The 23,541-nt window shown below is 47.4% G+C and overlaps 2 protein-coding genes across 8 annotated transcripts in view; one reads left to right on the top strand and one right to left on the bottom strand.

Moving 5' to 3' along the window:
* Positions 1-9,973, bottom strand: part of FAM131B (family with sequence similarity 131 member B) — a 49,511-nt gene extending 39,538 nt beyond the window's left edge. For both annotated transcript variants that reach the window (XM_040648909.2, XM_046944680.1), the window contains exon 1: positions 9,082-9,973. The gene's annotated coding sequence lies outside the window, so the exon portion shown is untranslated. The remainder of the gene's footprint in view (positions 1-9,081) is intronic.
* Positions 9,212-20,746, top strand: ZYX (zyxin). Of its 6 annotated transcripts, none has more exons than XM_015293446.4 (10): positions 9,212-12,295; positions 12,824-13,072; positions 15,364-15,539; positions 16,669-16,761; positions 17,048-17,545; positions 17,886-18,018; positions 18,103-18,272; positions 18,430-18,608; positions 18,853-18,973; positions 19,588-20,746. In XM_015293446.4, the coding sequence occupies exons 2-10, from the start codon at positions 12,832-12,834 to the stop codon at positions 19,696-19,698; spliced, it is 1,722 nt and encodes a 573-aa protein (XP_015148932.1). In that variant the 5' UTR covers positions 9,212-12,295; positions 12,824-12,831; the 3' UTR covers positions 19,699-20,746. The 6 variants fall into 6 exon arrangements, with proteins under 6 accessions (XP_015148932.1, NP_001004386.1, XP_046795683.1 ...); XM_046939727.1 differs by having other exon boundaries at positions 12,182-12,399; positions 12,821-13,072; XM_046939740.1 differs by having other exon boundaries at positions 12,182-12,742; positions 12,821-13,072.
* The last annotated feature ends 2,795 nt before the right edge of the window (positions 20,747-23,541 follow it).

Here is a 23,541-nt window from a genome sequence, read left to right as displayed (position 1 = left end):
ATGCCCTTAAGGACAATTTCTCAGGGTATCCCACTCAGTAGTTCCTTGAGCAGCTGGAATTTTGCTCTCATGAAGCTCAGGGTCCTGACTCTGCTTTTTGCCAGGCCTGAATTCCTCCAGATCACAAACTCCACTGGGGCACGGTCACTACAACCCAGGCTGCCCCCAATCTTAACCTCTCTAATGCTCTCCACTGCATTAATCAGCACCAGGTCCAGTAAGGCTTCACTTCGAGTTGGTCCATCTAACACCTGGACTAGCAATTTATCCCCAACGGACTCCAGGAATCTCCTGGATTGTCTGCCACCCGCCATGCCACTATTCCAGCAGATATGTGGGTGGTTGAAATCCCCCATCAGGACAAGAGCCCATGAGCACGGCACTTCCTGCAACAGAAGCAAGAAGGCCTCATCAGCAGGGTCCCCCTGATCAGGTAGCCTGTAGCAGACCCCAACCACTAGATGCCCTTTACTGGACCGATCCTCGATTTTTACCCACAAGCTCTCAACGTGACTGTGGCTGTTTCTCAAGACACAGCTCTTCGCAATTTCTCCACTTCCTAACAGAGGGCAACTCCCCCACCCCTCCTACCCTGTCTATCCCTTCTGGAAAGCCTGAAGTCCTCAATCAGAGTATTCCAATTGTGGGATTCATCCCACCACGTTTCTGTGATACCAATTAGGTCATACTTTCCCAATTACACTAAGGTTTCTAGCTCTTCCTGTTTATTTCCTATGCTGCATGCGTTGATATAGAGTCACTTCAGCTTGGCTACTGGCCTCATTGCCTTCTCAGAGGAGCCCTCCCTAATACTTCCAGGACAATTCTGGGGTTTTCCTCTACCACCTCCCAAGGTGACAGTATTCCCACGCTCTTCTCTGTCACCCAGTACACCCCCTTCCCCATCATATCTAGTTTAAAACCCTGCTAACCAGCCCAGCCAGCTTGTTCCCTAGAATGTTTGCGGCCCTTCTAGTCAGACACCTCCCATCCGCTGTCAGCATTCCGCCTTTCTCAAGGCTGTGTCCCAAGCCATAGTACCTAAAGCCCTGCGTGCGACACCATTCGCAAAGCCATTCATTCAGCATGTCCACCCTCCTCCTTTTGTCCAGATCCCAGTCACCAACTGAGAGGACAGAGGAGAACACTACGTGTGCTCCTGATCCCTTCAGCAGTCTTCCCAGTGCCCTCAAGTCCCTTTTGATCACCCAAGAACTTCTTTTGCCTACCTCTTCATTTCCAATATGAAAAACTAGTAAAGGATGATAATCGGAGGGCTTGACCAGGCGAGTGCTGTTCCTAGGGACATCTCTCACCCAGGCTCCAGACAGGCAAGACACATCTCTGTGGGATGGGTCTGAGCAGCATATTGGGCCCTTGGTTCCCCTCAAAAAAGAGTGAGTGAAATCAATCCCAGTGATGGCAGCCCTTCTTTTTTCCCTAATTGATGTTGTAGCAATACAAGGAGCAGTCTGACTAGCCCTGGACAACCTCTCCTGTATGGATGGACCTTCACCCACATCCACATCATCCCCCTGTCCCTCCAGCTCCAGAGCCTCATACCTGTTACATAAGGGCACCTGGGAAGGTGGGACAGGTTGAGAGGCAGTCCACTTGCTGCCCCAAACAGGGACTTGTTTCCATCCCTCGCTGTCTCTGAGATCACCCCACCCACCTGACTGTGAGAGGATAGATGATTCCCCGCTACCTGAAGAGCATCTCCTCCATGCCTTTCCTGTAGGGATGGCAGAGTGCAACTCCACCAATCAATCCCCTTTCCACAATCCCCGATGCTCCTCAACCTTTCTACTTCCCCCTTTAGCTCTACCACCAGGCTGAGCAGATCATCCACCTGCTCACACCACAAGCAGGTGATATCCCAGCTGCCCTCCTGTAGCAGTGACAGGGCCAGGCATTCTCTGCAGTCTGGGTCCTAAACTGCAGCATGGACATACATGCTTTCAAGTCTGAGTCTCCATGTCGCTTTTAGCAGCAGCTCCCCACCTTGTGGAGACCATGGTTACACCTGGGTGTACCAAGAGAGCAACGACCTGCTAAGTGATCTGTTAAGCCTGCTCTTATAAGGCAAGGCGCAGTGCCCTGCCCTGCCTGATCGCCCTGCCTGTGTGATCCGGCAAAATGAGGTTAAACACTTTTTCAGAACCTCTTCAGCATTTTGGACAACAGTTACAGTTACCGATCTCAACATCATTTTGCCTATCTACAAAGTGCTGTCAAAGGTGGCCTGTTACTGCTGTTATCCTATTCCCCACAGTCAGTGGTTCTCATGCAGTGCTTGACCACTTTGTTAGGTAAAGAATGAACTTAGCACATCTCTTCTGTAACACCTGTCACACCATTACATTTTCAACCTACTGAAAATCATAGCTTTAAGGTCAGCTATCTCCAATACATTACCACTTCCCACAGGCTCCCAGCTGCTACTAGACAGACAATATTGCAAGGCCCTGCTAATTATCCTGGCAACCCCAGGAAACAGTCAAAGATTTTTGTCTGGTTTGTAATCATCCTGTTATTTATACTGGCAGTACATTAACTACCAGACATGCTGGTAACAAGTACTAGCTCCATACCTCCTGCTTTTGGAAAGCAAGGTCTTAAGGAGGCTGCACCACATCAAAGCTGTACTCAGATTGTGTTTTACTGTGGAGTTTGTAGTCAGCATTTGGCCTATTTGCTTCTGGAAGTAGACTATTGGAATATATGCCTATATTGCCTACTTTGTTCATCACTTTTCTCTAGAGCCCTGATTCCTTAATCATCTATGGTCTGTATGTAATAGTTTTTGCTAAGACTCCAATCTGGTTTGAAACATTTACTTATTTTTGTGAGGCTCAGAAGAGAGAGTAGTTTGCTTCAGTATCCACTCCCTACACATAATAGAGGTATGGACTATATCAGACTTCATTCTTCGAGACCAGAACAACACATCTTTGTGGTCATGCCACAGAAAGACAAAGCTAGCAGTCACCAAAGGCCACTCCGTTTACTTGGCTCCCTCAGTTCTTAAGTGTGAAAATAATGGAACTCGGGTAGGGATGGTGACCAGGATCCTGTTCCATAATAATATTACTGAGACTGTAATAGATAGACTGTAAGAGACAGCACCTCTGTCCCTGGAGCACTGAGCTGCACCAGCTACTGTGGGAAAGCCACCACAGAACTTCTCCTACTGTATGACGTAGGAGGTTTAGTATGAACTAAGGCAGCTGAGAATCTGGTTTTGCCTCTTGTTTGTGCTATGCCTACAAGACTACACAATGTAACAAAGAGAAGAAAGGAGACTTCCATAACAATTAGGATGGAAAGAGGCTTGTACTGCACACAGGAAGAGTAGGCTCTTTAATTAGCAGACTGACACATCTGTTTCTTTGACAGTTAGTTCTGACAAGCACTATTTGCACAAAACAACCGAACACATCTCAACTTTTCTTGCTGGTGGCAAGGATTAGGGCACCAGGCTGTGGAAACTGCAAGGGTATAGCTGCTTTCCAAGCAGAACAGATTCTGGCAGACATCCACATCCAGCCACATCCATGGGCATGTCGCAATTACTCATCTGTGTTCCAACTGAATCCCGCTATGTTCTCTAGGCCTTGGCTGACTGGTTGAGGTTTTCCAGAGTCACAGAACAGCTCATTCTCCACTTCAGGTAAGAGATACCCACTGAGCCAGCCTGTTTGCCCCTCAGGCTCCAGGTCCTGCTGCAGTGAACAGGTGTAGGAGAGCAGTGTGAGAGAGAGGACATGCGCCTGTGAACAAGCCCCAGGAGCCATGGCAATGAAGGTCTGCTGCCCTGTCAAGAAGGGGAGAGGCAGCTATTCATCAGGAAAACTTGGCGTGAAGAGACAAGGAAACAGAAGTGAGACTGATAATATCTGGGAGCTGAACGTCTGCCATATTTCTGTTCAGGAAAGACCTGCCAGCCCTGCTAGAAATGTTGCTTCTCCTCAGAATAGAGGAGGCCAGGTCTCTGCTCCCCTGGCCACTAAGATGGCCTGTGACACATTGGTATGCCCATGCTCATACCACAGAGACGCCTCACTCCCTCTTTCTTGTATACATCTGCATTGCCTCACTAAAGCATTTCCTGCCACAGCAAGAGGATTCTGTTGCTGTTCTTTACAAGTTAAACTCTTTCTAATGCTTTTTGTGTGTGTGTGTGATTAGAATGGCCCTTTGAAGTATGTGCATATGTGTGTATAATGCAATCTTTTATAAATTAATTTGAAGATGTAAAATTAATTACAGCATGGCTGAGGTTGGCAGTGCCCTCTGTGTCCATCTGGCCCAACCCCTGCTCCAGCAGGGACACCCACAGCAGGGTGCCCAGGCCCATGTTCAGGTGACTTCTGGAGATCTCCAAGGAGGAGACCCCACCGCCTCTCTGGGCAACCCGTGCCAGCGCTCCATCATCTGCACAGCACAGAAGTGCTTCCTGGTGTTCAGAGGGAACCTCCTGTGTCCCCGTGTGTGCACACTGGCTCATGTCTTGGCACTGGGCAACACTGAAAAGAGCCTGGTTGTGTCCTCTGGGCACCCTCCCTTCAGGTATTTATATACATTGGTAAGATCCCCCAGTCCTCCTCTTTTCCAGGCTCCAGCTCTCAAGACTCTCCTCACAGGAGAGGTTCTCCAGGCCCTTTATCATCTTGGTGGCCCTATACTGGACTGTTTCCAGTCAGTCCATATCTGTCTTATCCTGAGGAGCCCAAAAATGTATTCAGCACTCCAGGTGCAGTCTAACCATCACTGAGTAGAGGGGAGGGATCATCTCCTTGACCTGCTGGTGACATTTTGCTTAATGCAGCCAAGGGTACTATTAGCCCTTTTAGCAGGAAAGACACACAATAAGCTTATGTTCACTTGGTGTCCACCCAGACTCCCAGGTCCTTTTCTGCAAAAGGGTGTTCCCCAGCAAGTACTGGTCCTATGTATTGTTTCTCCTCAGGTGAAGGACTCAGCACTTCTTGTTGTTGAATTCCATTAGATTCTTGTCAACCCATTTCTTCAGCCAGTTGAGATCCCTCTGGGTGGTAGTGTACTGTTCAGGTGAAATCAGCCACTCCCCTCAGTTTCATGTCTCCTGTGAATTTACTGCAGGTACATGATGATCATCCAGATCATCGATGAAGATGTTTAAGAGGACTAGATCCTGTATTGACCCCTGTGGTACAGTGAAAATTACTGGCGTCCAACAACACTCTGTGCCTCTGACCACTGCCCTCTATGTCCAGCCATTACGCCAGTTTTCAAATCTATTTCACTGTCTGCTAATCCATCCCAAACATCAAAATGTTTTCTATGAGGATGTTATGGGGACAGTGTCAATTACACTTCTCAGAGATCACTGAACTTCCCCATAGCTGTTGAATGAGCCCCTTCTTGGGGACAGACAGTCTGCTTTGCATAGCAGACTCAGTTTTGAAGGGAAAAAATCAGAGAGGCACTATCTATCTGTCCTGGGCAGTTTGTTGTTTAGGGATTTCTCCAAAAGAATTCATGACCTTTGCAAATAACTTTGCAAATTCCTGACTGCATGCCAGTTTCACAGATGCAGGAGGATGATTAGGCTTGTAAAGACTGCAGCCTCTGCACTCTCCAAGTGTATGTCTCTATATTTGACTCTTTGGCACGCAGCTGCCAACATGCATCCCAGAAGGAGAATGAGGCACTCCAACTTGAAACTACTTTTCAGTCAGGACAGTGAGGCTGGGGCAAGTACCCCTTCCCTTTCTGCAGATTGAGGCAGTCTGCTTCAGCAGGACAGTGATACCTATATGGTAGTAGTAGTAGTTTACCTGATCCAATGCCACAGCAGATGTCAGCCTTCGTCAGATCTAAGCCAGATCATGGAGAACTGCCATGCACTGCACTTGAGGGAGTGCGTACGGAGCATGCTAAGAGCCTATGCTGTGAGAGCACAGTGGATCCCCCAAAAGCTCTTACCAGGATGCATTACATGCACCATGTTGCAGGTGGCCCTGCCCTAGACAGGCCTTCAACGTCGTCTGTACCTCTTGACCTGGGGACAAAATGGGACCCATTATCTATTCTAATTTTTTCTGTTCCCACAGACAGCATTTAAATAAGAAAGTGTATACAGGCTATGCTGATGAGCAGCACCTTAGAATACATTAAAAAAAAAAAAAAAAAAGCAATTAGACTAAACAGAAGCTACATGATTAAAGAAGTAACAGTGATGCAAGACAGGTATGAGTCAGGCCTTTTCATTGGTTACAAAAACATGGACTTTTAAAAGTAGCACTAATAATGGCTGACTAATTCATGCCGAGATAAAACGGCACTACTAGATCTGTTGATACAGATGAAAATTATACAGATTAAGATATTTTACATTATTAACATAGTTAGTGCATTCTGTCCAGCATCCAAATTGCTTTCCTCTGACGTTTAGCTTGCTGTTAATATTGAAATCTGCAGCTACCTGGAATCCTCTTGAATTTAGGTAAGATTTTCTGCCCCGAAGGTTTAATTCCCTATTGGTTATCTTGGAAAGAATCCTTTTTGCATTCAAGAACTTATGTTTTCTTATCTTAATTTTATTTTTATTTTATAGCCATATAATCACTGTCAGCATACTCCTAATTTCAGTGCAGTACATGAATTTGTCACATCACTTCTATATTGCATTCATCTTTACTTACTCACTGTATTATGCAACTTGATTGCCCATAAGGATTCTTTATGTTTGTCTCCATGAAAACTTAGTCTCTCTGAGGTGGGTTCATTCAACTTCAGGAATTTCTAAGCTTTGGTTTGACAGCCAGCATTGGGCCTTGCTTCCATTAGCAGACCTCAAAGAAGAAGAAAGCCAGAACTGCATAGTCTAAATGCCTCCATCATCTGCTTTGTAGTCAGCTATCATTCCGCCCTACGTGTGTGGAACAGTAGCTTTCACACCACAGTACACTCCAAAATACCAGATCACTATTTCCATGGCATGGGACAGCCAAAGGGATTCAAGAAGAACACTACTGCTTATTCCAGAAAACACAAGAAGGTCAAGCTCATGTCCTCTGGCACAACAAGCCAAGTATACCTGCTGATCTGTATCTGCTCCCAGGCAGATAAACTCTTATTCAGGAATAACATTTTGCTTCCAGTAAGGGGATTGACTGCTGCTGTGTGCATCTCAAGGCACTAACTTGAGTTTGCAGCAGAAAAATGTCTGCTCCTCCAAGCAAAGGACTGCAGGAAAGAAAGTAATTAGCACAAAGAGATTTATTTTTATAATCCACAAAATCAGATTAAAGTTTTTCTCTATGTATTCTGACATACTCTGATTTGAGAACTCTGTCTTTCACATCTCCAACCTGCTCAACAGTAATCTCATTCATATCTGTTTCTCCATTGTGAGAACTTAAAATAGAACGTGTAAGATGGACTGCTTTTTATTTGTTTATTTATTTTTATTTTTCTTGAGCTGCTCTCATCAGTTTTTAACATCACCAGATTGGTGAGACAATCAAATGTACAAGCATCTGGATTTATGTGGATGTAACCAGAAATGATGAGAGGGTAGAATTTTTTCATATTCTCTCAGCACTTTTTAAATCTCAGTCCGAGACATTCTTTGTTTTCTTTGGAGTCAGGGCTAGCAGTGGGAATGGTGGTATAGTACTCTGAGGTCAGGCTGATTGTGTGGGGTGCTCTGCCGTGTACCAGAACTTGGTTACTTTTTAGTTCTGCACTGACATCTTCCCCTGAACAAAAAGGAAAAGGACTGTCGGCACTAGAAAAGTGACAGTGTTAGAAGACCCAGCACAGCACAAACCTTCCTTAAACCATACAGTTATTTCATGCATTAATTACGGCAGCTAATGGGACTGATGACATGCCTAGAAAAGTGGCATTATAATAATATTTAGCACTTACATGAGAATTATATATCCTTAAGCGTTTAACAGCTGTAGGTCAGCAGTTCAACAGCTGCAGCTATGGAAGCAGTGAGCTGCTGTGACAGACATATGGACAGATACATTGGTATAGGCGGTATTTTCAGTTATGTTAAGCTGGAAAATCTTAGAGTGCCATTCTTTTTCCAGCTCTATCATAAAATGCGTTACCTCTTTGCGCCAACCCTGCTTATAAAATTAAAGGTTTGTTCATGCTGCATTTCTTAAGCCTCGTTGAACCACTCTGTGCAGCTCTCTGGTGGGAGTATACTGCAGTAATGTACACTGGGCACCTAACTGGCATGGCTCATGGCTTGCTCAGCCACCTGCAACTGAAGAACCACTGCTGGAAGGTACCTTTGTTGGTAGGTGTCTAAGAAGCAGGCAAGCTCCAGATCTCACAAGCATCACCAAATACAGTAATTCTAATTGGAGGGGCATTAACCCCAATATTAAGGCTGAATTCTGAAGACAACGTATAATGATGGCACAATGCACAAGGAACGCTGTCTTCATGGACGCTCCTCTTTCCTTAGAAGCAAGGAGAACTGAAGAAGATCACAGTTGAAAACTACACACACTGCTGCGCTGGGCCAGGTATTGAGCAGGACCGAGCCCTGGCCAGTGCTGGGCCAAAAACAAAGCCCATGTGCAGCACAGACCATACAACAAGGCAGTTCAAGCAGCCGGTCTTTAGTATAAAAGTTCAGTACGTGCTTCGCAGGCAACGCAAGAACAAACTCCGCTTCTGCACTGAAGAATCATGGGATGCGTGCTTTAATTTCTGGAAGACAGGGGCAGCGCCTCAGCAGAGCCGCAGGATTTCTCCCCCGGCTCCGGGCCGGCGCCGGGCAGCGGCAGCTCCGGAGCAGACGGAGGGAGGGAGGGAGAGAGCTACAGGGCGGAGTGGGGCGCGGGGAGGGCGGGATGGAGACGGCCCGGGCCGCGGGCCCCAGTAGGGCGGCAGGAGAGGGGTAAGGTAGCCCGGAAGAACGCCTCTCGGTCGCGATCGCAGACAGGAAAGCCCCCGAGAGCCCCTCTTCGTGAGACTGGGGGCGGGGAGCACGCCAGATGTCAGCCCGGGGCTCCCGCCGCAGCCCGAGCCAGCCCGTCCCCCTCGGGCGCTCCTTCCCCCCCTTACCTCATTGCTACATTCCCCAGCGAGTGAGCTCAGCTGTTCGCACAGCCTCTCTCCTTTTATGGTCAAACAACTTTGCCTGGGCGAGGCTTTTCCGAGAGTTGGTCGGAAGCGCCGGGACTCAGCAGCTCCCCCCTTTCATTTCTGGTGCCTCTCCCGGCGGGCACGGCGAGGCAGCCCCAGGCCCCGGCCCAGCAGCCCCGCCGGCTCTCGCCCCGGGGCGGTGGTTCCCCTCCTCGCTTCCCCTGAGGTGAGTCTCTCGGCGCGGTGAGGGGCTTTGATCGGCAGCGCCGCGCTCGGGGGAACGCGGTTCTCTTGGCGCTGCCGAGCGGCGGCTGCCCTGTGGAAACGCCTCCTGGGCTGAGGGGCTCCTTTAGGTCACGATTTATCCATTTGCTTGGTTGAGTGGGGATGCCCTTCTGCCGGAGGGCGGCTCCGCTCTTGAGAGTGCGAATGCAGTGGGTTTTCCCCGCTGCTGGTGCAATGGAGTCGGCTGGAGCTCCTGTACGGCTCGAGCAGGGAGAGAGGGAGGAGGGGGTGTTGCCGGCCCTCGGTCGGGACAAGCTCTCTTTTGTGTATGCGTGGATGAGCGAGACACCTAGGGAGCCTTTTTCCAGATGTGCTCAAGAGAAGAATCTGAGACTCTTTGTGCATGAAATTTGTTTAATAGATGAGCTTCTGTCTCTCCGGGAGTGCCTGGAGAAAGTGACGGCGCAACCGCTTGCAAATTCGTCGAATTTCCTAACGCTTTAAATACGTTTGCATGGCTTTTTGGAGTTCTTTTCCCTCTGCACAGGGAGGAGGAGGCGAGGCCAGCATATGTGGAAAGAGCTCTCAGCTCCGGGCGCCCCTTCCCCCATCCTGCTGTTGTGCAGGGCTCTGCCCTGTGGCTGGCGGAGCTGGTAGGACTTTGCTCTGGGAAAATTTGCGGCACTTTGGGGGCAGGTGGGGAGAACTTTCTGGAGTCAACCCGTATGAGAAGGTGAAAAGAAGCCTGACTCCTGCATCTTGTTTACTTTATGGTCCATGTTGGTTTGTTTTTTTTTTTTTTTTTTGGTTTTTATTTTTTGCTATGGTTCTCACACTGCTCCCTCCCCCCTTCAGCTGGAAGGAAGTTGGCAAATAGGGGAAATACAGATGCAGTGTGTCAGACCGCAGTGTTGGAACAGCTTTTACTGCGTGCCCTGAGACAAACTGCTTTCTTTCTACCAGCTCAGGTGGCAAATGGCATTCTGCTCTCTCCCTCTGTGATCCTTCTCTTTTCACTACCCAGGGAAGGCAGCTTGGCTCCTGAAAGTTGTCTTGTGGCCAAAGACTGAGAGCCACGTGCATGTCTTACAGGTGGCAGACCTGTCACAGAACCTCTGGGAGGTGACCTTGCTGCTGAGGGAGCTGCTGCTTGGTCCTACAGTTCCTTGCTCTCTGCAAGTGTAAGAGGCATCTCACTGCATCCTTTGGGGGATGCCTTTCTTCACAGGTCCACCTGAGTCATCTAACTGCTGTTATCAGCAGGCAGAAAACCTCTCGCCTCAGGGACATGTGAGGAGTTGAGATTAGATCTGCTGGCCTGACACTCCCTCTTCCGATTGATTTTACAAACAGTGCTTATGGAGTCGTGCTCCTGATAGGGTTCAGATGGTACTGACAGCAGTGCGGAGCAGGGGGGGACACAGCAAGGCCAGCCTTCCTCAGCTTGTCTGGTCTGTATGAGGGCAGACAGATAAACAGAAGTGAGGATGAGCAGGGGCAGCTGCTGGATGTAGACAGCTCTGAGCAGAAAGGGCCTGAAATGTGGCATTGCATACTGGGAAATGGGCTGCTTTGGGTTCAGGGAGATAGCAGCTGCTGGTAGTGATGCCAGCACATTTTATGACGTGGAGAATGTCTCAGTGCTGGCCGACCTCAGTATGGACAGCGATTAGAAATTATTCTCTGACTGTGGTGTTCTGCTCTTAAGAGCCTATTCTGGTAGGACTATAGCAGGAGATTCATTACTCTGTAACAAAACAGTGGAGCACAAGACAGCCTAAGTGCCTCCACAAGCAAAAGCCTGTTTAAAAAAAGATGCTTGGAGGTCTCTGACAAATTCAGTAGCTCTGTGGAAGCTGTAGACTGGGTAGAGTTGATTAGTCCCTCCTGACTTGCTGGCTCCCAGCAGTGTGAGGGATCAGCGACAGACTTTGGTGATTGCTTTTCTGCCCTGGCCCTTTCCCATGCAGGACCATATGGGGCATGCTCTGCTCTGCTCTGCTCTTTGTCTGCTGCTCACTGTTTTTTGAGGAGCCCAGAGCTGTTTGTCAGAGTGCCTGCAACTTGTCAGCCCCGAGCAAAGGAAAAAAAAGTGCAGAAGCATAGACTTACTGTTTGTCTGTGTTATCATGTGTTTGTAAGCTGTTACAAGGTCCATCTTACCAGGTAGGACTGAACCACAGCAGCATGTAGAACTGAGCACACAGCTCTCAGCAGCAGCCATGGGTGAATTAGTGGTGGGTGGAAATTGGTCACACCAAGGCTGTCCTAGCAGCTATCACTGAGAGCTGCATGCAAGCAGAGTGGAGGGGCACTGGTTTGAAACGTGGGCATAGAGCCCTGAGCTGGCAGCAGTGCTGTTGAGCTGGGGTGTTAGGACTGTAGGCGTGCCAGGGTTGCAACAAAGCATCTGGCTTTGAGGAGATTTCTAGCACATGAGATTTCTGACCTGAATTCCAGGGCTGAAGGAATGCTGGAAATGTGGCCCTCGGGCTCCTGAAACAGCTGGCTTGGTGAGGCTAGCCTGCGCTTATTCAGATTTGGTGACAGAAAAGAGGGAGGACAGAGGAGCTCTCATGGCTGCATGTAGCAGTGCTCACCCTGCTCTCAGAACAAAGCTGAGCTATTTGGGCATCCCGCAGGCAGGCCAGGCCCTGCACGTGGCAGGGCTGCAGCTGCACTGGGTGCTGCTGCTGCATGTGACCTGAGCTCTGCTCTCAAGTCTGAGGGAGCTGCCTCGGAGGTGCTGAGTCGCACGGCCCCAGAAGTGCTGCCCTGAGCCCTTGGAACTGCTTCCTGATGGAGGCGGAGCAGGCGGCTGGCGCAGCCAGTGAGGGTCAGGGGATGCTCCTTCACCGGCAGTGACAGGAAGAGGGAGAAAGCAGAGGGCCCTGCCAGGGAATGTGACATCAAGAACCCCGCACCTGACCCGTTGTTTCTGCCTCTGCCTGCACACAAGGGTCTGGAGGTAAAGTGGGTGGGGTGAGAGATGCAGGGGTGTGCTGGGGACTAAGGGGGCGTTACTGGGGGTGTCACAGGCTGAGGACAGGAGGAAACAGATGACGTTATCGAGTAAGTGGGGCAGAGGAAATGCTGATTTCAGTCATGGAAGAGAGAGCGTGGGGGGTTGCTGTGCTGGGTGAAGATGCTTGCACTGGTCGTCGGCTCCTTTACTTCCTGCATTGTCCATGGAGGGGTCTCGAGCAGCAGGGAGCTTAGTTTTCTCTGTGGCAGCACATCGCTGACAAGAAACCCCTTTGTGGTCAGCACTGTGCTGAACTGAGATAAGGAAGTGTGCTGGCTTATTCAAGCTGCCTTTAGTTGCCGTTCCTCCTTCCTGTGCTGATTCTTGAAGTGTTCTATGCTCTGCTTTGGCCCCTCGGCCTCTGCCCAGACACAAGCTCCTGTATCCATTGTATGTTCCTTTCTATTAATTCCCACTCTGGCCCAAGTCTGACTTCATATCGCTTTCCTCTCTCTTCTCTCCTGCCAGCAGTCAAAAAGATGGCTTCTCCAGGTACCCCAGGGACCCGTATGACAACCACAGTCAGTATCAACATTTCCACACCGTCCTTTTACAACCCACAGAAGAAATTTGCACCCGTGGTTGCCCCTAAACCCAAGGTGAATCCCTTCAAGACTGGGGGTACATCGGAGTCATCGCAGCCACAGCCTCCTGGAACTGGTGCCCAGCGTGCCCAGATAGGGAGAGTGGGAGAGATCCCCGTATCTGTGACAGCAGAAGGTAGGTGAAGAGGGGTGTGGCAGATGTGGATATGCTTCTCAGTTCTCAGAGTGTGAGGTCTGTAACTGGGTTAAATATGAGAATCGATGCAAATGAAGTATACTGTTTGCTGTAGATGCTTGCAATTTTCTGAGTAAGATGAAAGGATTGTAAAATGATCTCAAAATATGTGGCGTCTCAGTTAGGAAAGGAGTTAGGAAAGCAATCCTGCATTGCACTTGGATTTTAGTAAAGCTGGAGGAATGCAATGTTTCTGCATGATATTCCCTGTGTGTATAATTGTGTAACTGCAATAGGATTCTGGCCAGCATGTCTAAGAGTAAGTATGTTGCAGGAACATTCACCCTGATGGTGATGCATCACACTGTTCTCTTTCTTACCAATTCATCTTAACTTGAGTTGGTTGTCTCCAATTATAGAGACCCTTCTTGTGGACTCATCTTTAGCAACAAAGATTGCCGTTTCAAAGGAAGTAGAAATAATTGCATGAAAAAAAGAAAAAAAAAAAAGGAAGCTAGCAAAAACAGGAAATGAGTCGTGTATAACTGAGTTTTGTACTTTCTACTTGTGGTTTGGGTTGTGTTTTCCTGTGTAGACTGACTTCTTGCTTCAGTGTGTGGCTTTTTGGTTGTTTTTCTTCTAAGGAGCAGAAGGTTCCTGTGTAATGCTGGTGTGTCCTGTACTCAGTGGGCAGCTGATCTAATGGTAGGAAGGCTGATCCTGCACTCAGAGGCAAATGACTAACCCATTTTTTTTCCATTTCGTGAGTCACAATGGCCCCAGGGTGTCGGTGCATCTTTATTGTAGAATTGCACCACCTAACTGGTGACCTTTTGCTTATACGTTGTTGGCTGGAATTTTGAGTCTGTCATCCAAGGTCTTATCATAGTTTTTAAGCTTTTCTGCTGAAGTTGTGTGGATGAGGAGTGCGTGTGTGTAGGTTGTATAAAACTGACAGAAACATATTAGCTCAACTACAAAAACAAACGAACGGATGTTAAAAATTGTTTCTCAGAATATAGTAACTAGAGAATTGGGTGTTAATTGTTCCACTTGCCCACTTCCTTCCCTGCAGTGCTTCTTTTAGAGGAGCAGACTTGATGGAGATTAGCAGAACTGTTTGGCTTATGCTGCCGTGTCACCAGTGGGTAAGGGCTGCTAGCAAAGCTGTACTAGCCAGGCAGATGAATGACTGAAACTCAGTTTTGACTCAGTCAAGGGAGGTATGCATCTGATTTGATTCATTCCTGATACATCTCTTTGATCATTCTCTCCCTTTCCTGTACGCTCCCCAGAGGAATGATAGTATAACGTAAAACCATAGCAATGGGTCTCTCTGTTTTAGATGACGAGATGGCTAAGTTGATATCACTGTTGTAATGTTATATTTAATATTGGTCATTCTATAAAGTTGGTGTAACTTTGCAGGAAATTTCTTTGTACAAATAATTCCTACAGCAGGCTTTTTGTGCATCTTTTTGAAGCACTGTGACAGCAGAGCAGGGTTTTGCTTCAGCCTTAGTCTTTTAAATAAACCAAAAAGCGAGCTCATGCAACCTTGATCCCAAACTGTGATTTCAAGGAAAAAATACCAGCTTTGTATTAGTTTTTGTTTTTTTTTTACTCTCCAAAAGCTGAACAAGAGGGCTTGGAAGAGGTACTGCATACCAGTGCAGTTGATGCATTCCACTGGCTAATAAGACTTCAGCTTTCATTTTTTTTTTTAAACATTCAGTATTGTCTCCTTTAAGTTACAGATGAGAAATCCTAATAAAGCCTGTGGAAAACAGCTACATATAAAGATTAGACAACTTGATAATTGCTGTGGAAGTAATACGTGGAGCAGCAGGAGTAAGAAACTTAATCTAACCCTGCTGCTGGCTGGGACTAACTGGAAGGAGGAGGGGATGTTTAGTATATTCAGAAAACGGGACGTAGAATTTATACCGGCTTGTCTTTATTGTTGTTTTGTGCTTGGATGATGAGATACCTTTCTTGCATAAAGGGTGGAGGGAAAGAGTATCTTTGACCTGTGTTGTAACAGACATCTTTTGCCTTCTCTACGTGCTAGGGCACAGAGAAAGAGGAGGAGTAAGGAAAAACATTAGGACATGTTCCTCAGTTACCCAATGAATTTCTAGTGACTAATGCAGTAGCTTATATGATGGCAAATAGTTTAGACAAGGTGAAGGCAATCCTGTGGGGTTCAGTTGTCCTTGATGAATACTGGGGACCACTTGCTGGAGTGAAAAATGATCGAGGCCTGCTTTTGTTTTCATTGTTCTCCACAGAGCTGCCGCTGCCACCTCCTCCCCCACCTGGAGAGGAGCTAAGTTTCTCCTCAAACTGTGCTTTTCCTCCACCCCCACCACCCTTTGAAGAGCCTTTCCCACCAGCCCCAGATGAAGCTTTTCCTTCTCCTCCTCCGCCTCCTCCACCAATGTTTGATGAAGGACCTGCCCTACAGGTGAGTGAGGTCAAGGAAAATATAATTTCTTGTGATACTCTGAGCTGGGACAACTTCTCAGTGCTCTCTGGATTCAACAGCAGGAAGTTTGGAGATCTGGAAAGGCCGTACATGTTTGCTTAGCACCTTAGTGTCTGTGTTGTCTTTTCCTATAAGATGCTGTAGACGTTCAGCAAATATAAATGCAAAGTCCTGCACTAGGAATGGGACCACCCTATGCACCAGCATAAGTTATGGTCAACTGACTAGGAAGCAGGGCTGCAAATGAAGGACCTTGGGATCCTGGTGGACAGTGAGTTGAATGTGAGCCAGCAATGCACCCTTGTGGCAGTAAAGGCTAGCCACATACTGAGCTGTATTAGTCTTTAGGACAGGGGAAATGATTATTCCTCTGTTTTCAGTGTTATCAAGGCTGCATCTTGGAGCAGCCAGCTGGCTTTTGCAGTTTGGTCTCACGTTGTAGTAAACCTGGACAAATACTGAACTAGTAGCAGTCCAGCAAAGCGTCACAGCAGTCAGTGGGGGATGGAGCATGTGGTACGAGGGCTGCATTTGTTCAGCTGGCAGAAGAGGAGCAAGGTCAAGGGTGGGGACCTAAATGATGTTTGCAATACAGAAAGGAGGAGAGAAGACAGATGTATCTTACAGGGGTACAGCAAGAGAACAACAATGCACACAAGTTGCAGCAAGGTAAATTCCTGCTGGACAGAAGAAAAACCTGTTCATCTCCAAGAATGTTTCAGCACTAGAACAGATGCCCACAGAAGCTGGGGAATCTGCATGTTTGAGGATGTTTAGAAATCACCTGATCAAGGCCCTGAATGACCTGGTCTAGCTTGGGAGTTAGCCCTGCAGTGAGTAGGGTATTGGATTGCAGGCCACCAGTTGTCTTTTCTTACCTGAATCTTTCTGTTAGTCTTACTGGGCTGTTTGTTTTACCACTTCTGGTAGATTTTGGAGACTGTGTCCTTGAAGGCTGTGTCCTGTTTGTCCTCACCAGCTTTCTACCTGCTCAGAACCAAGAGCAGATCTCAGGTGTAAAAATCTGCTGTTGTAGGGGGTACACTCACTTCTCTGGCTGCTCCTATAATGTGCTCTGATCCCTCTTTCCTCATGGATGGTGGTATAGGTGCGTGGCAAGATGAACAGCATTGATCTTGAGATTGATTCACTGTCCTTAATGTTGGAAGACATGGAGAAGAATGACCCCTTCAAATCCCGGGTGAGCTGTCAGAATGTCACAGATAGGAGAGATGGCTGGTTTGCTGAACTGAGGCAGTGAGAAGGATGCTACTGAAGAGTAAAATGTCTGAATAAATCATAGCAAGAAACCTACCTGAAGAACCAGAAAGCACCAATTATGTATCTTTTCAAGATTATTAAAATGTAGTAATGTAGGGACTCTTACCATTGTGGGTCTGGGACACCTACTGACCTATTCCTGTAAACAATATATTTTTCTCTTGTTTGTTGATAACTGCCTGTTTCTCTGTTTCTTCCCTTTACAGATACCTCCAGGATCCACGGGTTCTGTGGAGAAACCGTTGGCCCCAAAAGCTCACGTGGAAATCTCATCTGCACCCAGAGATCCTACTCCTCCTTTTCCTTCCAAGTTCACTCCAAAGCCAAGTGGTACCTTATCTTCCAAGCCCCCTGGATTGGATTCAACTCCTGCCCCAGCTCCATGGGCAGCTCCACAGCAGCGCAAGGAGCCCCTAGCCTCAGTCCCTCCACCCCCCTCTCTCCCTTCTCAGCCTACTGCTAAATTCACACCACCCCCTGTTGCCAGCTCTCCTGGATCCAAACCAGGTGCCACTGTTCCCATGGCTCCTTCAAACTCTACAAGATACCCTACATCCCTTCAGACTCAGTTCACTGCCCCGTCACCCTCCGGTCCCTTGTCTCGACCTCAGCCTCCCAATTTCACCTATGCTCAGCAGTGGGAAAGACCTCAGGTGCAGGAGAAACCTGTTCCCACTGAAAAATCTGCTGCTGTAAAAGACATGGTAAGGGTCAGAGTTGTGTCTCTGGGCAGGTATGGCATCACTGGGGGGTTGAGTTGGAGGATGAAGAGGGAGGGTATGTCCCAGGCTCAGGGAAGTAGTTGAAGTAGCTGCTCATTTGGCACCTTTTGTTATGTTGTTGAGAGGCAGAGCTAGGGACAGTGCTGGAGAGGGACAGGACTTCGTGTAAGGATGGAAAAAAGCAAGCATAGTGGATATCATGTTGTTCCCTTGGGAGGGATAGAGAAGAGATGTAAAGTTGAGAGAAGTGAGTTTATCAGGGACAGTGGGAATGAGTCTGTGTGTATGCATCCTTTGGGATTGACTGTTTTTTCTTCTGCAGCGTAGACCCACTGCAGATCCGCCTAAGGGAAACTCTCCTCTGACCATGAAGGAGGTAGAAGAGCTGGAGCTGTTGACCCAGAAACTAATGAAGGATATGGATCATCCACCTCCAGTAGAAGCTGCTACTTCTGGTGTGTTCTTTTAGCGAATAGCAGCAGGACTAAGACTGTGGTGGGTTTTTGTATCTCCTAATCCCTTTCTACTCCTGTTGGCAGAGCTCTGTGGCTTCTGTCGGAAGCCCCTGTCACGGACCCAGCCAGCTGTGAGAGCTCTGGACTGCCTTTTCCACGTGGAGTGCTTCACCTGCTTCAAGTGTGAGAAGCAGCTGCAGGGGCAGCAGTTCTACAATGTGGATGAAAAGCCCTTCTGCGAGGACTGCTATGCTGTGAGTAACTGGGACAAAAGCTGCTGCAGAGGGCTGAGCTTGCTGTGGCTGTTCTCTCCTGCTTTCCCTTCCCCCTTTTCATTTCACCTGTCTGGTGTAGTCTCCTGGGGATGGAGGTTTGGATTAATGTTGTCTTACTTGTTTCTTTTGTGTTTAGGGAACCCTGGAAAAGTGCAGTGTCTGCAAACAGACTATCACAGACAGGATGCTGAAGGCCACCGGTAACTCATACCATCCTCAGTGCTTCACCTGTGTGATGTGCCATACTCCTCTGGAGGGGGCCTCCTTCATAGTGGACCAGGCCAACCAGCCTCACTGTGTGGATGACTATCACAGGTACGGAGGGAGCACATGCATGTGGTATCCTAAAGCAGGTAGATTCCCTCACATCTGTTTAGTTTTGCTGCAGAATGGACTTGGCTTGCCCACAGCAAAGCTTAAAAATGAGTCAGCAGTGCACTGTGTTAAAACTAAGGTCTTTTCCTTCTGTTATGTGACTTGTACCTCTGCTTCCAGTACTTCTGTATGATGGTGAGAAACCTGCAGTGTTTGTGATCTCTGCTGTATTTGTGTGTTGCAGGAAGTATGCTCCACGCTGCTCAGTATGTAGTGAACCTATCATGCCAGAGCCTGGGAAAGATGAGACAGTGCGTGTGGTGGCACTGGAGAAAAACTTCCACATGAAATGTTACAAGTGTGAGGTAACCCTGGTGGCCCCGCTCTTCTCATTTACATCATCACTAAGCATCTTTGAACTTTCCTTTCCTGACCAAACACTAATGTTGTTTTAAACGATTTGAAAGCATGTTGAGCAAGGTTTGGAATCATAGAATATCCCAAGTTGGAAGGGACCCGCAAAGATTGCTATATCCAACTCCTGGTTCCACCCAGGACCACCCAAATTTCAAACCCTATGACTGAGGGCATTGTCCAAATGCTTCCTGAATTCCAGCAACTTGGTGCTATGACCACTGCCCTAGGGAGCCTGTTTCAGTCCCTGACCACCCTCCTGTGAAAAACAAGAAAAAGATCAGATATTCATAGATCACAGGTTCACGAGCAAGGACTTTACAAACATGTAGCCACTATCAAAGCCCTAATATAGCAGCTGTGTCTGCCAGGACAACTTGCAGGGATCACAGAGGGGACTGTGCTCGCCTGCTCAAAATGGTTTCTTCAATTACCACAGTCATAGAAAGAGCAGTGTGCTGTGAGCCATTGTCCTGATCCAGTAGGACACTGCTTACATCCTTGTCTGTGTCATCCTGGCCATTGGCTGTCATTGAGCTATTCCTCTTCTTGTTATTCCATTTAGGACTGTGGGAGGCCCTTATCTATTGAGGCTGATGAAAATGGCTGCTTTCCACTGGATGGGCACGTACTATGTATGAAATGTCACACTGTTCGTGCTAAAACAGCGTGCTGAGGAGCTTGGAATGAGCATACACTCAAGACCCCTGCACTCAGTACTCTTTCCTTCCCCACCATTGTCCTACCCCTCTGCCTGACAAGGCAGACTGCTACCAGTGAAGACTCTGCCAGTGCAGTTGGTTACCCAGATAGGATTCACCACTTGTAGACTTCACTATGCGCACCCTCTAAGAAAGGACCTCTTCTCCCACCACCACTTCCTGGCCGTACTGTATTTCAGGCTGAGGACTGTGACCGAGGTGAGTGCAAAATCTCTGTTTCCTCAAGACAAGAAGAAGGACCAAATCTCCACCATTGCCTGGTGGAATTAGCGAGAATGACCCGGTGGCAGCTGCTGGGAAAAGGCTGAGCATTCTTTTGCTCCATGAAGCCAAGAAATGATTTCACATCATAAGGTGGAAGCCGCCTCCATCTCAGCACTGCTTCTGTCGTAGGTTTTCCCGTGCCACCTCATTATCAGGATGTCTTCCCCCATCGCCTTCCACACTTCTGGGTAAGAGTGTGGAAGCAGAGTGTACTGGGAGCTTCTGTTCTAGTTGCTGGAAAAAGCTAACCTACTATAGCTTTTCTGCTTCTAATGGATTTTATTGGCTATCTGCCCTGACAATTTTTTTTTTCTTCTTCCCTAGCCAGATGAAACTGGCAGTGTTTGGAATCCTACTCTGCTCCTGAGTTTGGACAGTTTAATTTTTTTCTCTCCCTAAAATGAATTGTTTCCCAGTGTGGTTTCTGGACGGTCAGGGTGGGCAAGAATAACAAAACAGTCCAAAGAATGGCTGTCATAAGCATATTGTGAGGAAGTGCCTCAGTGAGAGGATGGGCACTCAGCACGCTGTGGAGCTCTCGGTTTTCCAGCAAGATTTCTTTCACAGCTGTCAGTAAGAGCTACGATGTCACTGCAGTGTACTGTGTGACTCTGTGTCACTGCACTGAGCCTCACTCCCTAGACTAGAAACTCTTAAGACAGAGCAAACCTTTTGAATAACTACGCTGTCCGACCACTGTTTGCATCCAATAAAATCGTGAGTTTTTTTTTCCATTAATATGTCTCTGCTGTATTTGTTTAACAACCCATAAGAAGTGACGTCTTAGGCAGTAGAGAATATGTTGCTGCTATTCCACCCAGCCTCCCAGAGATGTTCAGAGTTTGAAAATGGCCTTTCTCTCTCCACGTATTGGTTTCCTTTTCAAGTTGTTTAGTTTCCTACTTCCTCTCATTTAAAGCAATAGAATACCACATTTCAGTACAGCAGGATGGTAGTCTGCTTGGTGCCTCACTGGTAGGTAAGGTATTACAGTTCACTTGCATCAGACTGAGCTAGAGTGCACCATGAGCTTTGCCTTCAGTATTGCTTTTCAGACAAAGTGTTTGTGCTTGGTGTTTATGGTTTAGAATGGTGCTGTTTCTGTCACAGCAGGTGAAACTTGTGGTGGTAAGCATTAGTACATCTACACTTCAAAGGCATGAAACCTACTCTTGTTCTCCTGCCCACCGGGGAAATATTTAATGACTGCTTCAAAATTCATACAGTAGATGTCTGGCAGTTTCCTATAGGATAAGCAAGGAATAAACAAATTCTAGACCGTTGTTGTTGTTTGTTTTAGTTACTTAGCTGTAGCTTTTAGCTTATGTGATGAAAAGTTCTCATCCATAAACACCAGGAAGCACAGATGAGAAAAGCAATGACAGGTGAGAGAAGCACCCTAACCCAACTCATTGGAGACCTATCACAGGACTATAATAAGCCTGTGGTTGGGACATAAAGAAAAACTGGGAGTGGCTCTCTATGTCATCTTGCAGATTAGGGGAATTACTGCCTCTGAGGGGCATGGGATGCAGGGGAAGTGCATTTGGAAACTACAGTGTATTTTATGAGATGTTTAGGGGCAGGAAGAGGGAGTGATCAAGGAGAGGAAGCAGCATGGGAAAGAAAGGGGAAAAGGGGCATACAAGGGGCTGGCTGCAAGTACGCAGTACATTCATCTGACCATGCTCATCTTCTTAATAAACTCCTTTTTTAGTTATTAGGGGACTCTGCTCGATGTCTGTTTTGAAGGGTCTGAATGCTAGCAACTGGAAATAATGAAGTGCTTATATATTGTATGGATGCGTATGTTGGTGCATAATTACTAGTGAGAGTCACGTCAGAATAGCTGGTGATCATATAGGACAAGAGACTTGGGAGCCGAGAGCTGGGCTGATTGCTGCAAAGACCTTTGTGAGAGTCAGCTGCAAAAGCCCTCAAGTCAAAGCCAGCTCCCCTGGGCTCTGTAAGTCAGCTAGTGGTAAGCCTGGATCAGCTAGCAGAGAAATTTTTCATCAGCGTGTGAGAGGTGAGTGGGAGATCAGGGAATTAGACTCAGTGTCTAAAGGTAATTACTGGAGAGATCGCCTGTGTGTACACACAAGGTGGGTTGAATACCCACCACCAGAGTGGGGCTGCAGGCCATTGAAAGCTGGTATGTCCTGGTGCCAGCAACTGAGGAGACCTGCAGTCATTGACGCAGCTACTGGATGGCTGGTCTTAGACACTCAGTTCTACCAGAGGCGTTCATAGTGTTTATATATTTCTCATTAACAGGCTCATCCTGATCAGACAGAGAAGGGAATAGGACCAGGTTTGTTGTGCTGTGCTTGCCTGCCTGACTGCTGTTTTTTTCTGTCTGTGAGGCCACTCATGCACAAGTGTATGTACATGCGTTTTGTTGGAACGTGTGCAGGAGTGCCTTCTGGGAATACATGCTCCTAGTTGCTACTGGCTGTACCTGAAGACATGGTGCCGAGCAGCCTTGTTTCTTCAGGTTAGCTGATTCAGCAGCTCCTAATAGCTGAGGTCCAAGAGACGCCCATACCCAACCTCTGGCTTAAAGCAGGGTCAGTCAGAGCAGGTTGCTCAGGACAGTTTCTCATCCAGTGATGAGAGCTCCATGACCTTTCTGGATCTGACCACACTTAGAAAGCTTTTTCTTAATTTCGGATGGAATTTCATGTAGTTTCATATACATTCACTGCTGCCTCTTTCACTGGATACCACCGAGGAGAGCTTGGCTTCCTCTTCTTCACTGTCTTCCTTCACACAACTATATACAATGATAAAAGCCATCTAGACCTTCTCATCATAAGGTTGAGCAGTCTTACCTCTCTCAGACATTCCATATGTTGAATGCTGTAACCTAGACGTGTCCACGGCCTGTGTTGCAGCCACCCCATGCCCCGTGCCATCGTGGCGGTGGCTCTGCCCCACCGAGTGTCCTGGCCCAGTCCCAGACACACACCCATTGCTCAGCAACAGCCAAACAATCAGTGTGAGGTTGGGACTGGGCCAAAATCAGGGCACGGGGAGGGTGCATTGCAGTGCTTACTCAAGTTATGGCAAATAATTGTATGCATTTTGATATGTTGGCTAAACACAGTCCTGGGAACAGCAAAAAAATATGCAGCTTTGCTTTCCATCTTGGTAAAGGAATTTAAGAAAAGGTTTCAAAGTTGCCAAAAAAATCATCAATTTTTTTTTTTATATATATATATTTTTGACTCCATTTGCAGTTGATGTAAATACATTACCTGGAAATGTTCAAGTGGAAGGTACAGAGTTGCAGTCAGATACTCAACTCAAAAATTTGGTCGTGTCTCTTTACCAGACTTTTATAAGCCCTATCTTAACAGAGAAAAATATCCCTCGCTTCTCAATCATGCCTTGTTCATGCAATTGCCTTTTGGCAGTATGGATGGTTCTGAATACCTATCATCAAGGATCAAGTATGGGAAGAGTAAAATTTCATCGAAAATCTCTGATGAACACCGTAAGGACTCACTAAGAATTGCAACCACTTCCAT

Source organism: Gallus gallus, chromosome 1 (assembly GCF_016699485.2).
Source record: "Gallus gallus isolate bGalGal1 chromosome 1, bGalGal1.mat.broiler.GRCg7b, whole genome shotgun sequence".
In the NCBI taxonomy this organism is placed as follows: Eukaryota; Metazoa; Chordata; class Aves; order Galliformes; family Phasianidae; genus Gallus; species Gallus gallus.
This window is presented reverse-complemented; position numbering and strand designations above follow the sequence as displayed.